Raw genomic sequence first — 26,710 nt, 5'->3', positions numbered from 1 at the left:
ATACTTTCAGGCAAGGAATTACTGGAAGGATTTTCGTCTGTGCTATAAATCGTAATCTGTATCAAAACATTCTAAATGCCTTCACAAGACAATGCACGCAGGAGCAGGGATAATTCTGTCATTGGGCTATTTGTGCTCTTCAGAATAACCTCTGTTTCAATAACCTAATTTATATTTTAAAACACACACTCTAACTTTAACTTCTAACACCTGAAACTGCAAGATGGACAGTGTCATGGTTACAAGGCTGCAGGATGTAGGATTGGACTTACCCAGCTATACTTGATTTCTCACTGATATTTATAATCATAGAGTCATACAGCGTGGAAATAGACTCTTTGGTCCAACTCATCCATGCTGACCAGATATCCTAAATTAATCTATTCCCATTTGCCAACATTTGGCCTATATTCCTCTAAACCCTTCGGATTCATGTACCCATTCAGATGCCTTTTAAATGTTATATTGGTACCAGCCTCCAACACTTCCTCTGGCAGCTCATTTCATACATACACCATCTGCTGCATGAAAATGTTGCCCCTTAGGTCCCTTTTAAATCTTTCTCCTCTCACCTTAAACCTCTGCCCTCTAATTTTGCATTCCCCTACCCTGGGAAAAAGATCTTGGCTATTCACCCTATCCATGCCCCTCATGATTTTATAAACTTCTATAATGTCATCCCTCAGCTTCCACTCCAGGGAAAAATAGCCCCAGCCTATTCAGCCTCTCCCTATTGCTCAAACCCTCGAACCCCAACAACTTCCTTGTAAATCTTAGAGATAGTAAGAACTGCAGATGCTGGAGTCAAAGATAATACAGTGTGGAGCTGGAGGAACACAGCAGGCCAGACAACATCAGAGGAGCAGGAAAGTTGATGTTTCGGATCAGGATGCTTCTTCAGAAAAGTAAAGGTTCCGACCCAAAATGTTAACTTTCCTGTTCCTCTGATGCTGCCTGGCCTGCTGTGTTCCTCCAGCTCCACACTGTGTTATTCCTTGTAAATCTTTTCTTGTACAAAGTACCACTCCAATCCATCAGCTCAATCTCAATATTTCTCCTTCTACTGTGTAAACAGCATAACGGACAGTAAAAGGTGCTTGTATGTTTTGCAACCACTCCTAATACCAAAAATAGCAGTATGCAGTAAATGCTTGTCCCATATTGCACCATTAGAAACTGGGTGTTGTGATCCAAAGCAAAACACGCTGTAGAGAGTTAAACTAGGTTATTTTGACTTTAAGCTTTTGACTCTAAAACAAATAATCTTGACTCAGCCTGGCTGCATAAAATCTCTACTGACATTAGGTCAACAGAAATGGGGACCAGGAGCATTGCTTAATGTGTGGTCCAGCCAATAATACCTACTTCGTTTATCATCCAAAATCAGAAGTCTCACCACCCAACAACCCCACCCACAAACAGTAATGTGCACTACTTATAAACTAGACTTGCCTTTTGTTTTAAACAAAGTAGCCCAGCATTGAGGAACAAACAATAACATACACAGGCACATCAAAATACAAGGGATCACAAATTGTAGAGCTGAATGAACACAGCAGGCCAAACAGCAGAGGATCAGGAAGGCTGACGTTTCGGGCCTAGAGAAGGGTCTAGGCCCGAAACGTCAGCCTTCCTGCTCCTCTGATGCTGCTTGGCCTGCTGTGTTCATCCAGCTCTACACCTTGTTATCTCAGATGCTCCAGCATCTGCAGTTCCTACTATCTCAAAATACAAGGTATTGCTTCTCATGATAGCAACACAGGTGATTACATTTTCTCGTATTTCTTTGGAATGCAAGATAAGGCCACATTTAACTAAGAACTTGTCATATAACTCGGCTTTCATTTCTCAGATCACAATGAGTATTTCTCCATATCTTTTCAATTAATTAGTTTATTAGTTATTGACATAAATAGGTGGAAGCATTAAGTAATTAAATAAATCTCTCAGTTTCACAGAAATGTAAAAGTAAACGGTAACCATACATATTAAAGGAACTGTAAAATGTTTTCCAGTTATTAACAGCATGACCTGCCACTAATAGGTTATTCAAATTAGTTGCATCAGTTGTTTATCAAGATCAATATAAGACTTTAACAAATATGTGTTCCACCAAAATGTCACCATAAGAACCAAAGTTATTTCTATGGGATTAACTATTACTTTTTTTAAAAATTCACCTATTCACTGACATAAATCACATTTATTTTCAATCAATTAAGAAATATTCAACATGGGCCACACATTGTGCGGCGAATTTAATGGAGGGGTGGGGGTAAACTGGCTGAATTTAAAAGCAGCTGCCCCACAATGATATTATATGGGTTGTGGGGGTGGGGGGGGACTAACAATCTCAGTGTGATGCTTCCTCCACTCTGTGAAAAGAAGCCCCACTCTCGAGAACTGCCAGCCAATCTGATTGGTCGGAAGCTCTTGCAGTTGTAAAAGAAACCAGCATGGACATTGGGCCTAGCTAAGTCCAAGATTTTTGGCAAGAGTGATTGGCATCCCAGGCAGGGTTGGGAAGGAAGTTGGGTTTTGGACATGGGGGGGACTTCCCACAGAAAAGGATCCGTCTTCATTCCCACCTTTTCACAAGGGTTGATGAAAATGCAACCTGCCCAATTCAGTCCAAATTCCATCCCCACCATATTATGGCAGCAGAAGCAGAATTATGCCCATAATTGCCCCTTAATGGAGCAGTAACGGGCCTCAATGTGCCTAGGGTCAGGTAGGTGGGCTTGGGTGCAATGTGTACCCACACCTTATTATGAGGAATTCATCAGGAGTAGATGTGCTGGGTTAGCCATGCATCATATTTTACATGACTCATTAACAGCAAAAACATACCTGGCATGGGAGCCACAAAATTCATCTCCGTAAGTATAGGGCACCCTGTTAAGATTAAATAGTGTTAATCCAACAGTTAGGTAAATCGAGACATTGTGGTTAGATCATTGCAATCCAATCCATTAGCCATTAGCAGTATGTTGCTAATGTTACAAAGTTGCCTAGAGTGTGTGGTTCCTTTAAGAGGTAAAGTGCTTTTCTAAACTTAGAGATTTACATAGAAAAAAAAGTGTCTGTATGTAGCTGAAAATGTACAGCCAGGTCTAAAATGGAAACATGTATCAATTGTCTGTGTGAAACCTTAGACTTGTTTTGACGTTTTGGCAACTAGCTGGCATCAGCCAATTGAATTTAAACCAAGCACTTAGCGATTGAAAGCCAATTGAATTTAAATCTGATGGTTTTGACAACCTCGGACCAATGCTATTGGAAGAAAATTGATATGTCATCCAAGGTATATAAGGAGAGGATTTTTGAAAATTGGTATGAGAACGAACCGCCATCTGAGAAATAAGCACCTAGCTCTCAAAAGAAATCGCTAAGCTCTCTAAGAAAGCACCATCTTATCCATAAAAGGTACCATGGCACTTCTAACTAAGAGTCTTCACAGAGAAAACATCCCTGACAGCGGAAAACAGGCATTTATCACTTGAGAACATCAGAAGACAGGTGTTTATGACTGGAGAGACAGTGGAGAAGGCACCGCATTTTGAAAGACACATTGTGTGTAGGTTTTTGAGAGACTAATTTTTAATTTATCTATTTTCTTACTACTTGGGTTATATGATTGGGACTTGTGTGTATTGGAATAGCATACCAGTCAAATTTTATTCAGTTAGGATATAGTTAGGAGCTGGGGGGAATTGTTCAGTTTGTTAGTAGCTCTGTTAATTTGTTCACTGTTAGCATTAAATAAATAATTCTTACTTGTTACTTATAAAGTGAATATCTGGGATTTTCTTTCATTTAACCTCTCTTCTCCGTATCAGTTTGGGGGCTGAAGTCTGGAATCTGGCTGGTTTGTTTACGGGATCTGAATAGATTTGGACAGATTAAAACAGACTTGGGAGATTAGTGTCCTAGATGTTTAAATAAAATTTAGGTGAGAAAAATCTGTTTAATTTCAGTTACTTGTGGTTGGTTAAATCAAAAGTGTGGGAAATGGCTCTTAACATTGCTAAAGAGGTTCTGGGGTTTGAATATGCTTCCCAAACTTTGCCAAGAAAGTTTAGAAAAACAGAGGAAGTGTATACTTTTAGAATTAGCGAAGAGGGTAGAATTGGGTTTACCTAGGGATAAGAGGAAAGCTGAAATTGTGATGGAGTTGGTCACGCATTTAGGTACATTAGAGAAGCAGGCAAGTGCAGTGGAGTTGGAAAAACTTAAATTGAAAATTAGACAACTGGAGTTAGAAGAGCCGGGGGGGAAGGGGAAGAAAGCGAACTGAAATGGTTTGAATTACAGTAAAAAGCAGAGGAAAAAGGAAAAGAAAGAATTGCTCTAGCCAAACAAAAAGAAAAAGAGAGAGAAGAAAGAGAAAAAGAGAGAGAAGAGAGGGAGAAAGAGAGAGAGTTTGAACTTCAGAAGTTGCAAATTAAACAGGATAACCAAAGTAAAAGGATGGAAATGAAAGTTGATAGATGTGAAGTCAGACATCTCACAGTTGGATTATGTATCTGAGGTGAGAGAAAGATTAAACAGAGTAGGTGAATTAGCTAGACAACATCTGAAGATGGCACAGCATCTAATGAAGCAAGAAGCAGATAAAGAAATCTAAAATTTGTACATTTGCCTATGGGGATAAAGTATAGGTGTTATTACCAGTGGTAGGAGATCCCTTCAAAGTAATGTTTAGTGGTCATTATCGGATTGAGAAGTTGAGTTAGGTGAATTATCTGGTAAAGATGCCAGATAGGAAAAAACTTTATCGGGTATGTCATGTGAATATGCTGAAACCTTACTATGATAGGGACAAGGAACTGGAGAAGCAGGTATTAGTTACTGCCCCTCAGATTAGGAATCAAATCCAGATGATTTGGGTTTTGACGTGCCTTAAAATAAGTTAATTAATGAGGACGTCCTGGAGAATAGCATACCAGTTGAATTTTGTTCAGGTAGGAAATAGTTAGCAGTTTGGGGGAATTGTTCAGTTTGTTGGTAGTTCTGTTAATTTGTTTATTGTTAGTGTTAAAAAAATAAATTGTTACTTGTTATTTATAAAGTGAATTTCAGGGACTTTCTTTCATTTAACCTCCCCTTCTCCATAACACTAATTACAAATCCAGGTTTGGAAAATTACATGGGTTCTGGGTATGAGTTCTGAGGAAGGGTCACTCAACCTGAAACATTAATTCTGATTTATCTCCACAGATGCTGCCAGACCTGTTCAGCTTTTCCAGCAATTTCTGTTTTTGTTTGTGATGGAAAATTACAGTTCTGTTTTGTAACTTAGAAGCTGTGTAACAGACTGCCTAGCCAGTGTTGGGTTTTGTGACATCTACCATGGATTTTAAAAGGTGGTAAATTATAAGAGGAAGTCAATATTGAGGGAGGGAGCTGCTTACCCAATTTTGAGGTTCCAGAAAAGAATACATTAAAGTATGAGACAATGTGAAGAATCTTGATTTTAACGCAGTAGGGAAGCAAGGAGTAGGAAGACAACAAGTAAAATGGCACATTTGAAATTTGGGAAAAATAGAGAAAGTTCTTGGGTTTGGGAACCAGAGTCCTCCATCAACAGACATTGATGGATGGATCGTATGATTCAGTTTTGACAAAGTGAGTAATCAAATAAAAATAATACATTTTTCATTAACATAATTACTAACAGTGCTCGTTACACAAGATCATTGGGAACCACCTAATATTGATTTTGACTAAATGCAATCTTTTGATGTGTAAGACTTAAGGCTCGGTATGTACCAGACAGTTGTTTATTGATTAAAAAACTTCCTTACGCTGATATATTCTGTGCAAATGTTTTGCTAGACATTGCTATGGACAGTTGGAATCTTACTGAACAATGTGTTCCGTTCGTCCTCTCTGTATTTTTCTTCAAGTCTTAGTTTATCAATGTCCCCATACCTCAGCGCTCCAGAGGAAAAGAAAGGGTTGGAACTCTTCCTAAGTTTGTCAAAGAAACTGAAATCAACCAGATATTTCCCACTAGGGGACAGCGACATAAGAGGGACAAACTCATAGCCCCAAAGAATCTCCTCTGGCACATATGAGGTTCTGATCTGGCAAGCAGCTCCTGTAGACTCCATTGTGGCATTTAAAATGACAACTAGCTCAAAGTCTTTATCCCTTAGAGTTGCCGATGCATATCTGTTCAGTGGGCTTTTCTCGTCAATAATGTGATAAAATGTCAATGGGAAGGTGAGGAAAGGGCTCTCAGAACCAGTGTCCACCTGGAAATTCACATTTGCCTGCCTGAGTTTGATGGTCTCACCTTCCTCGGTGACATGATTATGCAGGAACTTCCCAGAAAGCTGACACTGAAGCAGCAGACTCTTCCTCATGTTAGCAACCCGGATCATGAGGCAAAGCTTGTTCTTGTGTATGGCAATGGCAGCATGGTAGCTAAACCTGATCGTCTCAGAGCGTTTTTTTGGCCTTGCAATCTTTGCCAGAAAAGTACCAGTGACGAAGATTTCTGCCAAGGTGGTAATGACCAACTGAACGATTAACAGGATAATGGCAAATGGACATTCCTCTGTGATACAGCGGAATCCATAACCAATGGTCGTCTGGGACTCCAGGGAAAACAAGAATGCTCCTGTTAAAGTTTCAATGTTCACTACACAAGGTGTGTGGTTAGCTGGGGGATGCAATAGCTCTAAATCTCCATGTACAAATGCTAATGCATACCAGAGAATGCCAAAAAGGAACCACGTAATCACAAATGTTGCCGTGAAGAGAGTTAGCTTGTAACGCCACTTCATATCAATGACGGTGGTCCAAAGATCCTGCAGGTAAAGGAAGGCCCAGCCATCCACTTGGTCAATTTTCACATTGTTGTGGCCATCTTTTGACACAACACGCCGTTTTGCAACTTGGGAGATCATGCTAATGTTTTCGGTGTTCTCCATTTTCAAAGATAATGATCTAACAGAAAGAAGGACAATAAATGGTTTGTTATTCGGGAAATGTTTTGCCAAACCAAACCGTTGATATGCAGAACAGTAACTCATACAGAAATATACACGGAAGGCGTTATTCTACCCACTTTACTTCTTATAATCTATATCACTATTACCCTCTACACAAATCTATTTACATTTGTCCGCACCATTCCCATATTCCTTAAATGTCGCTTCTTTTATCCACCTATTCAAGCTAAACTTAAATACACACTACCTGCTGTGGAGTAAAAGGTTAATTATACCTTTACCTTAAGAATAGCTACTGAGCGTTTGCAAAAGGAGCTAAGTCACAGTCATTCCAGATTACATTGAACTGAAGCCCGAGTCTGTAAATTTCCAGCACAATATCCTCTCTTACCATGCCTTACAAGCAGTCATTCTTAATAATGCCTGTTAAGAGTGCTGACCTCATATTGCAACATGGTGGCAGTGGTGACAGACCCATACCAGTCTGCCACCCAACACAAAGAGCACCTCAGGAAACTGACAATGTCTTGTGTGAGCAATGAATTCTGCCCTAAGCTGTTTACAATGCTGCAGGCCACAAGACAGGCCGAAAAGGTGTGAAATTACCATAGAGGGTTAAAATAAAACAAAAAAGTACGACAGCAGCAACAAATCGAGCAGAAAAAGTGCCAACAGCTATTTTACAAATGGTGCAACATTTGGGAAGAAATCCTGCCCATGTTACAGAAAGCCACGGTTACAGTCAAAACATACCCAGCTCACTACAGAATCTTACATTAGGAAGAAACAAGGCAATTGTTTTTAGAGATAAACTGCGCAGTAATTCTTTTCTCTGGGAAATTATGGACCGGAGTATTCAATACCGGAGCGTGGATATTGCTGTCAATGTCCACAACATAGGGACTGCAGGCACTGTTCTGTTCGACAGCCTTAAAAAGCAGAAGAAGGTCACCCTGCAATCTTTATTATCCAATACATGGATCAGGAGGAATCAACTTCATGGTCAAAGTTCAGCTTCAGGCAACATTAAGACAAAAAGACAAATTGTTGAAACACTATATGTTATTTAGAATCAGCCATGCTCATTGTTCTGTAGCATAGCGCATATCCTTAAAAGTAGATGTGGCTTTCAGTCAGATACAAAGTAATGAGTTTAGACAGCAAATCCCAAACCTGTTAAAGGTTGAGGAAAACCAAACATTAGAACTGTGTGTTATATCACACTGAAGGCAGATGCCAAACTGATCTGCCTGTTCACACTCAGAAAGATCCTACACCCACTTAGAGTCAAGATAAAAGAAGAGATTGAGACCATTCTCCAGAAGGGTATTATTTCAAAAGTCATGCAGGCAATAATGTGGTGTTTGACTATGGCGCCAGTTCTTAAACTAAACAGATTCTTAGCATTTGTCTTGACTTTGGAATAAATCAGTTAATAAGTGATACATTTGTAGGCGATAGGCTTGCAAACTGAAAAATCTTCAGCAAACTGGACATGAATAGCAGGTTCTAGCAACTTCCCCAGATGAGATCTCTGAACTACTGATAACATTCAACACACCAAATGGACATTATTGTTTTAACTGCCTGCCCTTTGGCATCATATTTGCATTTGACATTGAGTCATAGAGTCATAGAGTTGTACAGCATGGAAACAGACCCTTCAATCCACCTCATCCATGCCGACCAGATATCCTAAATGAATCTAGTCCCACTTGCCCGCAAATCCCTCTAAACCCTTCCTATTCATGTACCCATCCAGCTGCCTTTTAAATGCTGTAATTGTACCAGCCTCTATCACTTCTTCTGCCGCCTCATTCCATACACGGATGATCCTCTATGTGAAAAACTTGCCCCTCAGGTCTCTTTTATATCTTTCCCCTCTCACCTTAAACCTATGAAGTCCTGATGAAGGATCCTGAACCAAAACGTCAACTTTCCTGCTCCTCTGATGCTGCCTGACCTGCTGTGTTCCTCCAGCTGCACACTACATTGACTCTGACTCCAGCAACTGCAGTTCTTTCTATCTCCTTAAACCTATGCACTCTCGTTTTGGACTCCCCTACCTTGGGAAAAGACTTTGGCTATTCACAATATCTTCTAATGAATGAGGTCCAACATATTAGAAATGTTATATGCCACATAGATGACATTTACATCAATGGGCCCACCAAACCCCAACATAATAACAAATTGTTAGGAGACTCTTGAATAACTTGCTGAATATGGGTTGACACTTAATGACTGGCAGGAATTCTCAAACCCAATAGTTACATTTTTAGGCTGCATTGTTCAGACAAAAGGGATTATGGCAAACTTACAGAAGAGATATGCCACAAGACAATTCCATCACCCAGGAATATTACAGAACTCTTAACAGTTCATAGGAATGGTGAACAAGGTGGGAAAGTTCTTACCCCACTTAGCCCAAGTTAATAAGCCTCTCAAACAACTTTTGAAGCAAGATCAAGCATGGCAATGGAATGAGCATCAACAGCACTCGTGTTACAAAATCAATGACCTGCTCATTTAATCCAAAGTACTTGTACGTTATAGCCCTGTCCTTGCAACTTTAATAGCAGCCCTGCATTATCCACAGGTCTGGGAGCAATCGTACTTCAGATCCAATGTGGGGGGAGCAGACGGCCAGTCAACTACCCTTCCAGAACTCTACTGACATACAATAAATGTAAGCCATCATTAAAAAAGAGGCACTTGCCTCATTCTGGGGATGAGAGAAACTTTTGATATCTTAGGTCTACGACTCAAATTGGAAACTGACCACAAGCCCTTGATAACTTTGTACAGCACAGAGAGGCTCACAAGGGTGGTTCCCAGAATCCAGAGTCATAGAGTTGACAGCACGGAAACTGACCCTTTGGTCCAACACGTTCGCTGACCAGATATCCTAAACTGATCTAGTCCCATTTGCCGGCATTCGGCCCATATGCCTCTAAACCCTTCCTGTTCATATACTCATCCAGGCACCTTTTAAAGGTGCCTCCAACACCTCCTCTGGCAGCTCATTCCATACACGCACTACCCTCTGCATGAAAACGTTGCCCCTGAGGTCCCTTTTAAATCTTTCCCCTTTGCAGCTCATACAATATAATAGTCAAGAAATACATCCAGAGGAAGAATCAGATTACTGCTAATGTTCTATGAAGCAGCCCATCAACAACGCAAGCAAGGACAAACTCATTTCTTCAAGAAGTCAAGGTCTTTGTGACCTTAACCACTTCACACTACTGCTACCACATCAACTGCAACATACTTGCCAGCCACTGTGATAAAGTTGCAGAGATGTTGTGAGGTTTAGTTACTTGATGAAGAATGTGTGCCGTTTTGCATGCCTTTAATGGAAAGTTGGCCAGAGGATGGCTCCAGTACTTTACGTACAGCACCATCACATTCACATTATTGGTGATTTTGTCATCTACAAAGTACGATCGGTGACCTCACAAACTCTCTGACTGGACATCCTCCAGAAAATTAACAAGTGACATCTGTGGATTTCCAAATGCTAACCAGGGCACAGCCATCTGGTATGGTAGCCTAGCATTTCTCAAGGGCACAGGCACCAACTGCATCACCTGTGCTACTCATAGACAGAAGAAGTACATCTTTCACATCCTCCTTTCCAGCTATACATTAAAATACGGAAAATAGGTGCAGACATAAGCCATTCAGCCCACTGAGCCTGCTCCATTATTCGACATGATCATGATTGACCTTCTAGTCCATCTTGATGTCATCTCACCCTCATGCTCTCCTCATACCCTTTGATGTCTTTCATCTCTAGAAATCTATTTACTTCTTTCTTAAACATATTCAGTGACTTGGTCTTCAGAGACCTGTGTTTGAGAATTCCACTGGATCACCACCCTCTAATTGAAAAAAAGTTGTCCTCGTTTCAGTTTGAAATGGCCTATTATGTATCCTGAGAATGTGATTTCTTATTCTGGACCTGTCCTGGCCGGGGAAAGACATCATCCCTCCATCCAGGCTGTCTAATCCTGTCAGCACTTTGTAGTTTCAATGAAATTCTCTCTTACTCTGCGAAACGCCAATGAATACAGGCCCAGTCAACCCGCTCACTCCTCATACAACAACGATGCTGCACTCCCTCATTGGCAAATAAATTTTTTCTGGTAAGGGGATTAAAATATTATTTTTTCACTAATTCAGGGTATGTGGGTTTTGTTGGCTGGGCAATATTTGTTGCCCAAGCACAGCTGCCCTTGTGAAGATGGTAGTGATTTGCTTTCTTGGACCTTTGCAGTTCACAATCCAGATGTGATCTCACCAAGACCCTGTACAACGGCTGTAAGACATCTTTCCTCCTCTACTCAACCCCTTCTGCAAGGAAGACCACGAGAATGCCTTGGCATTGGTCGCTTCTTAGTTGATGATGTGAGGGAGCACTTCAGGGGTCAAGAACATTCAGCCTCCGATCTTCAGGTAAGCATCCTCCAAGGTGGACTTTGAGATGCACAACAACACAAAATAGCTGAGCAGAGGCAGATAGCCAAGTTCCATACCCATGAGGACGGTCTCAATTGTGATCTTGGGTTCATGTTGCACTATAGGTGACCCCAATACACTATACACTCTCACAAACACGCCTACGTACACACACACACACACACACACAGACACACACACACACAGACACACACACACACACACAGACACACACTATTTCTTCTATGATGTTTGTGCAGTTGCGGATACATTGTTTTGCTCAAAAAAAAACCTGACCCCAGTTTAAAACACAGATAGATTCTAAGCAAGACCTCACACCCAAAATGCATGGTCTGACCTGAGATGTCACCTCTTGTACACATTGATAAAACCTTTAATTATCTCGGGACAATGACTTGAAAGGAATCTGGATTTTTGCATTTTAATCAGCAGTCTCTTTCTTAAACTGATTAAAGATTCGACAAGAAGCAGCTAGTTTTAGGGTTGTTACCTTTCTGCTTATAAATTCTGTGTCTTATACCCTCTCTCTTACACTACGGCTGAGGAAGGAGCTGAGCTCGGAAACATTGCATTTTCAAATAAAGCTGTTGGACTATAACCTGGTGTCATGTGATTTTTGACTTCTTCTTAGTCAAGGAGATGGTTTTTCTTATCTTGCTCAATAACTGTGTTAAAGGTCATGTTTTCTACGCATGAAACCCTGGATGTAGTCATCTTTGACAATGGACTACAATTTGATAATGAACTTTCAAATCTTTACAGCTCTGTTATTAGCTAATTGACATATCCTGAGGCCAGTAGTGAAGCCAAAGAGACAGTTAGCTATCATTAAAAAACCTTCTGAGAAAGAACAACAATTTTCATGTAGTCTTACTCAATTACTGCTCTACACCCTTCCCTTCTTCGTGTACCAACAGTGGGCATTTGACAAGGTGCCTCATAAAAGGTTTAGTCATAAGGTAAGAGCCCACGGTGTTGGAGGTAATATACCGGCATAGATAGAGATTGGCTAAAGGGCAGGAAACACCAAGTTGGCATAAGAGGTTCATTTTCAGGTGGGTAACTTGTAACCAGTGGGATTCCACAGGAGTCAGAAATGGGATTGCAAATGTTCACAAAATGTTCACAATATACATTGATGACTTTGATAAAAACTGATATTGATAAAAACTGCTCACTCACAGGTGACTTTATTCCTTGGAGTGTAGAAGAATGAGGGGTGACCTTATTGAGGTGTATAAAGTCATGAGGGGCATAGATAGGATGAATGCATACAGTCTTTTACCCAGGGATGGGGAATTGAAAACTTGAGGGCATAGGTTTAAGGTCAGAGGGGAAAGATTTAAGACAACTTCTTCACACAGAGAACACTGCGTATATGGAATGGGCTGCTAGAGAAAATGGCTGAGGCAGGTACAATAGAAACATTTAAAAAACATTTGGATAGGAACAAGGGTGGGAATGGTTTAGATAGTTATGGACCAAATGCGGGCAACTGGAACTAGCTGAGTGGGCTCCATGGCCAGCATTGACCAGTTTGGGCCTAAGGGCCTGTTTCCATGCTGTATTATTCTATAACTCTATGTGCCATGTTTCACTCTTGCATGCTTTTAAACACTTCCATTTTAGAAACCTTTATTGTGTTTTATGAAAGAAAGCCCTATATTTCTATTTCATCATGTTTTCTCCCTTGTAACCAAGTTTCAATTCACTTTGTTGTCCTACCACTAATTTCATATTCTTTAGTAATCTTCCTTGTTGCCCATTGCCAATGTCCACGTACACGACATCCTCTGCATTTCCTTCATTTACCATATCTGTTACATGATGAACAAATTTTATGAGGCTTGTGTTGCACAAGTCTATTTTAAAATCCATATTAGTTTGTTCTAATTATCAGTTGATCTAGAGTTATATTCATTTATATCATTAGCCTCTCTTACATTTTCCCTATCACTGTGTTTAAGCTAAATAACCTATGATTACCATATTGCTCCATCTTTATTATTTAAAATGATAGCATATTGGATATTTACAGTCCTCTGACACAAGCCCAGCCTCATACAGATTTCTCTATTTAAAATATTTGGGGCCTCGTTATTTCCATCTTTCATCTTTCAGAAGCTTAGAATGGATTGCATTGGGTTTTAGCAGCTTGTCTTCCTTTGGTTTATCTACAGGTTTTATCTGAGTATTATGACCCAAATTGAGTAATCACTTCAGAATTTAACTTGTTATCCTTCTCCTTCGATCAATGTAGACCAATAAGAGATACGGTTTAATTACCTGCCAGATTTTTTGATTATCAACTACAAAGTGAGAATCATCTCTCCCCTGGGGGTCTCATTTCAACTTTAGCAACTTACATTTTACTGATAGTCCTAAAAAAGAAGTGACTGTTTCTTCTGAGATAACAAGGTGTAGAGCTGGATGAACACAGCAGGCCAGGCAGCATCAGAGGAGCAGGAAAGCTGACGTTTCAGGTCTGGACCCTTCTTCGGAAATGGGGGAGGGGAAGGGGACTCTGAAATAAATAGAGAGAGGGGGAGCCGATGATGGAAGGTGGATAAAGGAGCAGATAGGTGGAGAGAAGACGGACAGGTCAAGGAGGCGGGGATGGAGCCACTACAGGTGAGTGTAGGTAGGGAGTTGGGATGGGGATTGGTCAGTTGGGAGGGAGGGGCAGGTGGGTGGATAAAGGAGCAGATAGGTGGAAAGAAGACGGATAGGTCAAGGAGGCGGGGATGAGGCTGGTAGGTAGGAAGTGGGGGTGGGGGATGGTCAGTGAGGTAGGAGGAGCGGATAGGGGAGAGAGAAGGCGGACAGGCCCCGCCTCCTTGACCTGTCTGTCTTCCTGCCCACTCACACGCCCCTCCCTCCCAACTGACCAACCCCCATCACAAATCCCCACCTACACTCACCTTTACTGGCTCCATCCCCGCCTCCTTGACCTGTCCGTCTTCTTTCCACCTATCTGCTCCTTTATCCACCTACCATCATCGCCTACCCCTCTCTCTATTTATTTCAGATTCCCCTTCCCCTCCCTCATTCTGAAGAAGGGTCCAGACCTGAAACGTAAGCTTTCCTGCTCCTCTGATGCTGCTTGGCCTGCTGTGCTCATCCAACTCTACACCTTGTTATCTCAGACTCCAGCATCGGTAGTTCCTACTATCTCTGAATGCTTCTTCTGCTGTTTCTTGAAATTTTTCCCTATCTTTTTAGTTTTATCTTTACTTATCCTGTTCAGAGCCTGTTTTCTTTCTTTCTTCATATTCTTTTTTAGTTTCATCACTCTTATTGTACATATAAATCTCTCCAGATTTCCGTGTGCTAATTTGTCCATCCATCACACTTCAGCTAATTCGCTCCCCATTTTTCCAAAACTGCTATTATCCATGTCAGATTTTAATTCTCAGACTCACTTTTCCACTTTCTAGTTAAACTCCATCAGTGGGCATGATTCCTAAATTGCTCAACTGTATTTAGCTTGTCTGCTTCTGTTTCATTATTCATAATGAAGAGTTGGCAAATGTTTTTCTGTTGAACTGTGGAAATGGGATTAGGATGCAGAGTTGACTGTACAAGGACAATGTTTCAAAGATTTCACCAAGTTCATTTCTGGGAGCACAAGAAATACTTTAAGCCATTGTATTGAACTTGAAGCACGCAATATCAATGGCTTATTGTTCAGCAACTCATGTGGTTTATTTATTTTGCAAAATACAAAGCCCAGTTGGCAGGGATCCTCTCAACAAGTAATGGGGAGTGAGTGGTGTCTTTACCCCGATAGTTAGCTATTTCTCCTCATTAATAATAATGTTCTGCTTTTGCTTTTGTTTTGCTTTTAAATGAAAATGTTCTGTTCATCCCAGGAATGGACTATTGTCTTAAAATAGACACAAAATAAAACAAAGAACTGCAGATGCTGGAAACAAAATCAGAAATTTTCAGAACCTAAGTTCACAAGAAGAAAAGTCACTGGACCCAAAACGTTAACTCTGCTTTCCTTCCACAGAAACTGCCTGACCTGCTCAGTTTTTCCAGAAATTTCTGATTTTGTTATGGACTATGCCTGCCTCCATCCTTCAATAGGTATTTCTTCTAGTTTTTTCCATATTCCTGAAAGGAAATCAAAAAAACCAGTTCTCCCCTTATGGTGAACCTTCCACTGTTTCACCAAACACGCTAGGACTTTCCTCTACCCTGTCCCAACTCTAACCACTCGTCCCTTGCTTACAATATACAGGGCTAGAGAAGATCAGGAGAGGGAGACAGGAATACCATCTTAAAGAGAACTTATCTATCAGTCAGCATTTAACAATGGATTGGCTAAGCAGTGAAGCTGGTCACCCCATGCTTTTGGGTAGGAAATTCCAGGATTGTGGTCCAATGCTGATAAAGGAATATACAGAAAGTTGGCTTAACTTTCGCTGGGGCTGGACAGCTTAGTTCAATTGGTTGAACTTTCAATGCTGAGTTAAAAGGCTGCAAGTTTAAGTCTTATCCAAGGTCTTATTAGTAAGTCTATATCTGTTTCTTAAATGCATTATGTAGTTACTACTGGGTCCTAAAAGTATTGCAGAATGAATTTGCTTCGGAATATCAAGATTTTAAAATATTTAGATTAAAGTGCAGCCCTTACACAATCATGGGCATAATCCATTGTTTAGCATTTTACAGCCAGTCAACATATTACAATGGAATACTAGAGGAGAGGTGCATTGTCAGGAGATAGGAACATGTGTATAGGAGCTGGAGTAGGCCATTCAGCCCTTTGAATTGACAACATCATTCAATAAGATCATGGCTGACCTGGCTGTGGTTTAGCTCCAGTTTCCTGTATGCCCCACATCACCTTTTAGTCCCTTGTCTAATCAAACATCCATCAAACTTTGCCTTGAATAAATTCAACAATCCAGCCTCTACTGCTTTCTTGGGAAGAGAATTCCACAAACTAAAGACTGTCAGAGGTGCCAACCTTCAGAATACAGGCTAAATGGAAGTTCTGCCTGCCTGTAGACATTAAAATGTATTTTTACTTCAATGTCTTTTTTGGTTAACACAGTGATCTCATCTGCTCTAACAGATTCCATCACAATATTTCGAAGAAAAGTAAAGGAATTATATCTGGTGTTATGGTCAACAATTCTTATTCCTCAATAAATATCACTAAAGCAGATTATCTGTTCATAATCATGTTGCTGGTTGCAGAAGGTAGCTTTCTACAAATTGGGTCCCGTATTGCCAAAATTACAAAAAGTCTACATTTCAAAATTATTGTATTGCCTGTAAAGCACTTGGGAAATCTTGAGATCATGAGATGCACTGTATGAATGCAAGGTTTTTTTAAGGTAATGGAATTCTTGGACTGAATTTTCACTTTGTGGCATTGTTGCACATGAGTTAACTAATCATGCTGGCTGAACCATAACCTGATTCTTCACACTGTTTTTACAATGACCTGACCAATTCTGCTCTCTCAATTAACACCACCAGATCAAACTTAGCTGTTTGCGCTTCTTGATGTGGTGTGTAGGATATACTTGTGCCCAGAATGACTGCAGCATTTACAAAGAAAGGACTCACCCGCATACAGAACCTTCACAGAAGTGCATATAAAAAGCCCAATTGGCCCATTTGTCTGCACTGGTTCTCTAAATCACCAGAAGACATATGGCATGCTTTCCTTCATTGGAAGGGGCATTGAGTATAAAGATAGACAAATTATGCTGCAGCTGTATAGAACTTTAGATAGACTACATTTGGAATATTTGTGTATAGTTGTGGTCACTACCAGAAGGATGTAGATGTTTTGGAGAGGGTACAGAAAAGGTTTACCAGGATGTTGCCTGGTATGAGAGATTTTAGCTACTAAGAAAGGTTGGATAGACAGGGTTTGTTTTCCCTGGAATGCAGGAGGTTGAGGGGCGACCTGATAGAATGTAATAAGATTGAAATGGCACGGATAGAGTGGAAAGTATGAGGCATTTTCCCAGGGTGGAGGGGTCAATTACTAGGGGACACAAGTTCAAGGTGTGGTGGCGGAGGGAAGTTTAAAAGAAAGATGTGAGGCACATTTTTCACACAAAGGATAGTGGGTGCCTAGAACGCACTGCCAAAGGAGGTGGTAGAATCAGACAGAATAGCAGCATTCAAGAAGCACCTGGACAAATACATGGATAGGAAGGGAAAAGCGGGATACGGATCCTGTAATTGAAGACAGTTTTAATGTGAAAGGGCAAAATGTGTCGGTGTAGGCTTGGAGGGCCGAGGAGCCTTCTTCTGTGCTACATTGTTCTTTGTTCTTTGACACAGTGCCAATCTCTTGCTACTCCTCCCATAACGCTGCATCTTGTTTCCATTCAAATGATCATCCAATGCCCTCATGAATGCCTCAGGTGAACCTGCGTCCACCATACTTCCAGGCCGTGCCTTCCTGATCTGAATCACTGGCTGTGTTAAAAAGGTCTCTTTTGAATCACATTTGCACAGCATATCTGAACATCCCAAAGCACCCTGTGTCCAATGATAAACTGCTGTAATGGGGAAAAAACACAGCAGGCCTGTGCATACACGAGATTATGAATTAAACTGCTTTGTAGTGTTGGTTAAGGAATGAATGTTAACCGAGACATTATGGGAGAACTTCAATGATCTTCTTCAAACAATGTCTTAGGGTTCTTTTACATTCAACCCAGGAGGCAAGTAGGACATTGTTTCCATCTTAAAGCTGATTCTCCTAAAGTGCTACATAAGGCATCATTTTAGATTTGAACTGCTCAAGACTATTTGATTTAATAATATAGAGCCTTGCTCAGATCCATTTGAGCACAACATTCAGTTCTAAGCACCATAACTCAGGCATTGAGCTTGGAGGGATGTGCAGTGTATAGATTCACTAGAATGTTAAAAAGGTTAAATTATTAGGACAGGTCACAGAAACGTGGCTGGTATTCCCTTGGGTATTGAAGATTGAGGAGAGATCAAATCAAGGAATTTAAAATAAAAAAAGATTGAGGCAAGTGGACAAAGACAAATTATTTCCAGGGTGAGGGAATCGGGAATGAGAGGCCACGGTTGTAAACTTAGAACTCGGCCTTTCAGGAGTGAAATCAGGAAATATTTCTTCACACAGTAGTGGTAGTGGCGAATGATACATTAGGGGCATTTAAGCGACTCTTGGATAGGCACATGGATGATAGTAAAATGTAGGGTATGCAGGGTAGTTTGATCTTAGAGTAGGATAATAGGTCGTCACTGTGCTGTACTGTTCTATGTTCTACGTTCTAAAGGCTGGATAGGCTGGGGCTATTTTCACTGGAGCACAGGAGGCTGAGAGGTGACCTTACAGAAGTTTATAATATCATGAGGTGTACAGGTAGGATGGGGGATTTCAAGACCAGGGGTGACAGGTGAGAGGAGAGAGATTTAGAAGAGACATGAGGGGCAAATGTTTTACACAGAGGGTGGTTTGCATGTGGAATGAACTTTCTGAGGAAGTGTGGATGTGGCTACAATTAGAACATTTAAAAGACATTTGGATAAGTACATGAATAGGCAAGGTAGGGATGTGGGCCAGGAGCAGGTATGTGGGAATAGTTTAGTTTGGGATTATGTTTGGCATTAACTGGTTGGACTGAAGAGTCTGTTTACATGCCATATGACTCGATAACTCTATGACAAGGTACAGCAGAAATCTGAAACTCTTTCCCCCATTGGATACTCATCTAATCAACATTTCAAAACCGAGACTGATAGATGTTTGTCAGAAAACAGTGGCAGCATTATCTGCAAATTTGGCTTTAAAAGATGGTGTTTATAGCAGGTTGAGGTACAGATTAGCTAATGATCTAACTGAACAGCTTCGGGGGACTGAATAGCCTCCTCCTGTCCCCAGATCTCTGGAGTAGGCTTCGAACCCTCAACTTACTGTTTCAGAAGTGAGAGAGCCACCATTGAACTGAGTATGGGACCTTGTCATTTGTTGCTTGCAGCATCTTGAGATAGTTTGATGTCACCATAATACACTTATTAAATACAGGGGATTATTTTTGCTATCTTTATGAATCATGGTATATTGCATCATTTTGTTTCATCCAGAAATTTACTTACAAGTATGCCAAAACTAGATGGTATAAATGTAAGTACAAAAATGTAAGTTATAAAGTCATTTCAATGAAGAATTTTTGACAGAAATAGTGAAAGAATTTGGATTAATTTTCTGAACAAGGAAGCACAGTGAATCATATTGGGGCATTCAAAATACACTTAGCTAGGCTTGAAGAACTATATCGCAGGACAGACAGATTTGTCATTCTTGTCCTTGACTCTTTCTAATATTGGGAGCATTATGGAGTGACTTGGCTGTAATGGGTTAGCCTAAAACAGAGGACCAGTTTTATCATTATAGTTTTCATCAGTATGACAGATTGCACTATTGACAAAAATAAATTTGTTTTCTTATTCACATTCAACTTAAAGCTACTTCAGGTGAACATTTATATTCATGACATCAGATAAATATTGATGCAATGTAATTTCCATTTCAACAGAAATTTGGAGGTCTTTATCACTCATCACACTGCATTACATTCATGAACTGGACTTTGGTAAGCAGTACTTGCAGAGTATATGTAGAAATTTCAGTTCATATTAAACATATCATATATTAAAATTGTGGCTCTGTTTCAAAAGTATTTCTTTGACTCAAGAAGTTGTGAAATGGACTATACAATGCATTTTCTTTCTTTTGGCTTTATTAATTCCCACTGCAAGTTGGAATCTTCAGCAGCAGACCAAACCCCCATCCTTGTAACGAAAAGATTTATAAGTTAGTGCGACATGATAAGAAGGCCATATTCATGGAAATTTAAATTTAATAAAAACAAATGACCAATTTTCCAAAACGTGGACTCAATACAGAATTTTAAAGCTGTGGTCAACAGTATTTAAAAAACAATAATGAAATGCTTGCATTCTGTATTTAGAGAACTACAAAGCCACATTGACAATGTATGAATGACAGTATTTGGTGCACATGAATCACAACAGACAAGTACAGGATGGATACCAGCCTGTTTAGTGCATTCAGTGGCATTATAGGAAAAATCACATTTAAGAGAAAACAAATCTTAATTGTGTCATATGCATTTAGATTGAGCTTATACAATCACTTGTGCATTGATGAAGAATGGTTTTGAACTGAGAAGTGCAGGTTAATTCTGAATACTGAGGGCAATAAAGTCCTGAGATATCAGACATCAAACACTTCCGAGGGCTGCCTGACATCCTTGAGTCACAGAGTCATCCAGCATGGAAACAGACCCTTTTGTCCCATTCATCCAAGCCAATCAGGTATCCTAAATTGAACTAGTCCCTTTTCCCTGCATTTGCCCTATATCCCTCTAAACCTTTCCTTTTCATGTATCTTTCCAAATATCTTTTAAATGTTGTAACTGTACCCACTTCTACCACTTCCTCTGGCAGCTCATTCCATACATGCATCAGCTTCTGTGCGAAAAAGTTGCCCCTCAGATCCAATTAAAATTTTTCTCCTCTCACTTTAGACCAATGCCCTCTAGTTTTAGACACCCCTACCCCATGATTTTATAAACCTCGAAAAGGTTACCTCTCAACCTCCTACAATCCAGTGAAAAAAAGTCCCAGCCTATTTTATAACTCAAACTCTCTATTCCTGGCAACATCTTGGTAAATCTTTTCTGAACTCTATCTGATTTAATAATATTCTTTCAATAGCAGAACAACCAGAACTGAATACAGTAACTCCAGAAGAGGCCTCAGTAACATCCTGTACAACTTCAATATGTCTTCCCAACTCCTGTATTCAAAGGTCTGAACATTGAAGACAAGTGTGCCTCCTTAAACAGCCTGTCTATCTGTGACACATTTTTCAAAGAATTATGTACCTAAATGCCTAGATCTCTCTGTTCTACAATACCACCCAGGACCCTACTATTAATTATATAAGTCCTACCCTTCCTTGTTTTACCAAAATGTAATACCTCACATTTATCCAAATTACACTCTGTCTGTTATTCTTCAGCCCATTAACCTAAGTGATCAAGATATCTTTGTAATCTTAGATAACCTTCTTCACTGTCCACAATATGACCAATTTTAGCTTCATCCGCAAATTTACTAAACATGCCTCCTATATTCTCAATATACAACACCACAAAACACACACACAAGAAACCAGTATATATATGACAGGGACTATCATCCTTGTCAGTGCTTGCAGCTAGGAGGCCTCAGAGAGAAAGGCAATGTCAGCTATTTAACATGAATGTTTTAGCTGCCACACAAAATATCACTTTCAGAAAATGTATGGAATTGGGGCACAGTTTTAGAAAAGCAAGAAATCATAAACTACCCACATAAACAGTTTAATAAGGTAACAAATGTTTACAGAGAAGAAAAACTTAAAGTGTTCCTAGAGGAAATAGGAGATCCAGACCTAACATTTTGGCAAGTGATCATCACAGAAAATTAAAGTTAGACATCAGGGTGAGCATCACCTTACTATCAGATAGTGAGCCATGGTTAAGAAAACACTATCTATGAGCAGCAATAGTGTAACTAAATAGTCCGGGAGGTATAGCTCTTAAGATTAGAAGCATGTTACAAGCAACTCTCTTATACAGAGGCCACCAAATAATATAAGACGTGTATATACATCACGACCAGGAATTTTTACTCTTGACCTCAATTTTCTTCAAATGGCAGACGGGTACGGGTTACATAATATAACATTAAGAAACAACTGGTTAAGGAACAACCAGTAAATGAACAGCCAGTCAAGGAACAACCAAAGGACAGCTAGTAGAAGATTTTATAGCATACTGTGAACTCACGGCAGAACCTAAAACAAGTTCAGAATCCACATAAATTAGTTACAGTGGGATAAGATATTTGTTTCATACTGTTAACAAGATGGGAACCTATGGCTATACAGGATAGTCAAACAGGAGACTGGAAGAACATTACAAGGAAGGCAGCATTTGGAGGAAAGGAGCAGTCAACGTTTCAGGTATAACCCTTCTTCAGGACTGGATGTGGGAGCTGCAGGTAAAAAGCAGTAGAGGGGTGGTGATAGGTGGACACTGGTGGTAGGTACAGCCTGGTTGGTCGATGGGAGTGATGAATCTGGTTGGAGGCTGGAAGGGAGGGTCAGAAGGTGGAATGGAAGGGAGGCGGTGGGTCTGGAACGGGAGCCGGTGGATGGGTGAGAAGATTATTTGAAATTGGAGAACTCAATGTTGGGTCCTCTGGGCTATAGGTGCCCAGGCAGAAGATAAGGTGTTGTTGTTCAAATTTGCGTTCCAAGTCACTATGACACTGGTGGAGGCCGAGGACGGATATGCCGGAGGTGGGATTGGGTGGGGGAGTTGAAATGGGCAGGACCAGGAGGCTAGGTTGGCCGTTAGAGTCCAGGTGATAATGATTGGCGAAATGGTCACCTAGTCTACGTTTGGTCTCACCGACGTAGAAAAGACCAAGGATTGGCTTAAACGTTTTCCACTGTTATCAACATTGAAGAGCACTCAGACTGCACAGCCAGCAATATTTACGCGGGAAAAGAAGCAATGAGATCGCCCAAGTAAGCATATCCCACCTAACCAATTGGTGAATCTATAACTGATGTAATACTGCCTGGGGATGACCAATGTTCAATAAATCAAGATACTGCAAAGAAGAAATTGCCTGTTTCAGCAAGGGAGCTGGCCTCCTTACATAAAATCCACAAGATTAAAGGTCCTCCAGTTTAAAGGGGCTGACTGACATCAGAACGTCAGGAAAACAATCAACGCCAATTGGCTTTCAGTCAGCAAATTATCAATTTTCCAAATCTGAGGACAGCATGTTCTCGGAGAACAGTGACACCTCCAGATCATCTGATTTTGTAAAGTCAGAGTCTCGTGGGAGATGGAGTAGTTGCAGGTATGATTATATGCATTTATGTATGATACTAATAATGAGAAAAAAAGTTCGTGGAATAATGTTGTATATATGGGTCTGAGAGGGTTAATACTGAGGAATGCCATAAGCACCACCCACTATGATGGTGACATAAGGACTTGTGGGCAGAACAACTCAGGAGCTAGAAAGAGTGAGACATAACCAAAGTTTCTGGGGCAATGTCTATCAGTTCAATGTAATCTAGATCTAGTTGCAACTATGTAATAATCTTGATATCTACAACTGACACTTCTGGTCAAACGAGGAGGTTGTTTTCTTCTATCACACTAGACCAAGACCCTGGAGGTCCCTGCACTTAAAGAGGGTGCTGCAAACAACACTTATTGCGAGCAGCAGATAACGCGAGTCCAGAAAGATGAAAAATGCTTAATGAGCAAAAATGTTCATCAATGTTCTATTGAGGTTCTTTAGACTACTGCATGAGACCAAAGAGAAAGAGGTCAGATGTATAGTGGGGCAGAGAATTAGAAATTTTAAGTAGAGGCCAGAATCTTAGAGATGCATGTTGAAACTTTAATAATAATAATGTTTAGTAGAGCAGAAGAAAATATGTATCTACAGGTTGCATGAGCACGATCTGCACATAAGGAAAAATGAGTTTGGACAATTGTGGCTCTCCACAACGTTCCAATCTGATCGAGTCTTTAACTTACTGAGGTGAGAGGGCAGTGTTCACAGGTGTGGAAATGAGCACACGCATTATTTACCACTCACATTCCATGAAAAGCAATGAAAGATTTCCTGGGAAAGAAGACGTTTGAAATCTCGCCCACCTCCACAATCTTCCAAGGTATCTACATTCCCTTAATTCTGGGCTCTTGCACATTTTAATTACTGCACCATTAGTGGCCACACCTTCAGTTGCCTAAGGTCTAAGCTCTGGAATTACCTTTATTACTATTTACTTCTTTCTCCTCCTTTAATATGCACTGTAAAACATACCTTTTCCACTGGGTTTTTGGCCATCTGCTCTAATATGGCCATGAGTTCTGTGTCCCAATCATGTCGAATGTTATAATTCTCCTGTCTCCTGGACAGTGTTTCAGGATATTTTATTACACTCAGGCTGCTATACAAATGCAACTGATTGTTATGTGCATGAAATTCACAAACCTAGAAAATGTTCATATACTGCTGATGAAAGGAAAAGTACTGATAAGCTAACAGACACCTTCCAGTGAATGTACAGTTTTCAACATGCACGTTTCTGAATAGAACACACAAAGACCTGATGAGTAATGCACTTCTACTCTGGGTGTTTCTTTCAGAAAGGGAAGTGTGAGAAAGTGTGAGGAACTTTAAGTGACTGTTCTTAAATTGCTGAGGTGGTGGGATACTTTCTATGGTTGTGAACAGGTCCAAGCACGTTTACTTACAGATATCATATTGTAAATATGAATAGGGACAAAATTACACTTTGTTGAATAAAAGTCGGGTAAGATTGTCAGTAAATAATTCAGCAGATTAAGGATACCTAAGGTGCAGGGGGCAGGAGCGAGGAAAGGAGTGTTTCTATAGTTTGCTATTTTACCACATGCATTAATCAATAGGAAATATGAAAACTAATATAAAAACAGAAAGTACTAGAGAAGTTGGCAGCTTCTGTGGAGAGAGGAACAGAGTTCCCATTTCGAGTTCTTTGGAAGAAGTGTCACATTAGACTCAAAACACTATCTTTATTTTACCTACCATTCTGACTTGGATTTATACCAAACTCTTTTCACCATCTCTGGGTTCAAGTGTCAAGATTCTCGTTCCAACAGCAAGGTAAGTCAGAAAAGCAATAGTGATGGGATATTAAATAGTCAAGAGTGTTTGCAGATATTTCTACAGCCACAGATGTGAATTGAGGATGGAATGTTGCCTCCCTTGTGCAATGATCAAGGACATCATCGAGTGGCTGCACAGCGTCTGCATGGCAAAAGAAAACAGCCAGATATTGTGGTCCATATACATATCAAAGACTGATAGAAAGAGGCATCAGATTGAACAGGCAGGTTTTAGAAATGCCAGGAAGGAAATTAAAGAAGTAATCTCTAGATTATTTCCGATGCCATGCACTAGTAAGCACGGAAACAGGAGGACAGTGCAACTGAATGCTAGCCTTGACATATGGTACAGAAGGGAGGACTTTAGATTCTTGGGGCGTTGGGAACCAGTCTAGAAGATGTGGGACCTGTACAAGTCAGATAGTTTGTGTTTTAACAGGGCTGGGTTCCATAATATTTTCGGCAGCTTTTCTGTTGCCTTTGTTGATCATTGAATCATAGAATCCCCACAGCATAGAAGCAGGCCATTCAGCCTATCAAGTCCACACTGACCCTCCAAAGAGCACCCCAACTGGACACAGTCCCGCAGCCCTGTCCACGTAACCTTACATTTCCCATGGCTAATCCACCTAACGTATACATTCCTGAACACCAAGGGCCAATTTAGCATGGCCACGCCACCTAACCTGCACATTTTTGGACTGTGGGAGGAAATCGGCGCACCCGGAAGAAATCCATACAGACACAGGGAGAATGTGCAAACTCCGCACAGGCAGTCGTCCGTGGGTGAACCTGGGTCCCTGGCGCCGTGAGGCAGCAGTGCTAGCCACTGAGCCATTATGCCAGTCACAATGGCTCAAACCACCTTGATCAGATGGGAACAGAGTATGGATTCAGAAAGGAAAGCTGGTGTCACAAAAGAAATGCCCCCATCAGATTGCTGAAAGGGGAAAGAAAAAGAAAATGTGTTTGGTCATGGTAGCACAATGGAGATGGTGGAGAATGATGGAGGCTGGTGGGGTGAAAGGTGAGGACATCGTTTTGGGAGGATGAGGGAAGAGTTAGAGTAGAAATGTGGTAAATGTGATGGGCTTCCTTAAGGACCCTGTCAACCAAGTTGGAGCGGGTCCTCAGTTGAGAGAAAAGAGTGACATGTCGGAAACACTGGTAAGAAAGGCTGCATGATTGAATTAGATGCAACAAATTATAAAATGATATTCTTTTAGCACTTAAAGTTGTGTAGATGTGCAGTACAAATAGTCATAGAAATTAGTAAGCTATCATTTTTTGAGGTCTATCCTAGAGATGGGTACAGAAATGTTGAGGTAGCTAGGAAAACACAGTCAGACACGACCCATGTGAAAACAAGAGAATCTTGGAAATTGGAAGCAATATTGATGAATTTTCTAGTCTGCGGTATGAGCAATAAATGGCACCGATACAATCCACATAGAACATAGAACATAGAACATAGAACATAGAACATAGAACATA

At 40.5% G+C, this 26,710-nt stretch overlaps 1 protein-coding gene across 1 annotated transcript in view; it reads right to left on the bottom strand.

Moving 5' to 3' along the window:
• Positions 1-1,877: 1,877 nt before the first annotated feature.
• kcnj15 (potassium inwardly rectifying channel subfamily J member 15) overlaps positions 1,878-26,710 on the bottom strand; it is a 29,104-nt gene continuing 4,271 nt past the window's right edge. Inside the window, exon 2 of the mRNA XM_048603137.1 lies at positions 1,878-6,957. Within this exon, the coding sequence (XP_048459094.1) occupies positions 5,835-6,957 (1,123 nt within the window). The 3' untranslated portion in view covers positions 1,878-5,834. The remainder of the gene's footprint in view (positions 6,958-26,710) is intronic.

Source organism: Rhincodon typus, chromosome 11, assembly GCF_021869965.1.
Source record: "Rhincodon typus isolate 14 chromosome 11, sRhiTyp1.1, whole genome shotgun sequence".
Taxonomy (NCBI): domain Eukaryota; kingdom Metazoa; phylum Chordata; class Chondrichthyes; order Orectolobiformes; family Rhincodontidae; genus Rhincodon; species Rhincodon typus.
The sequence above is the reverse complement of the archived record's forward strand: the minus strand, read 5'-3'. Positions and strand labels throughout refer to the sequence as shown.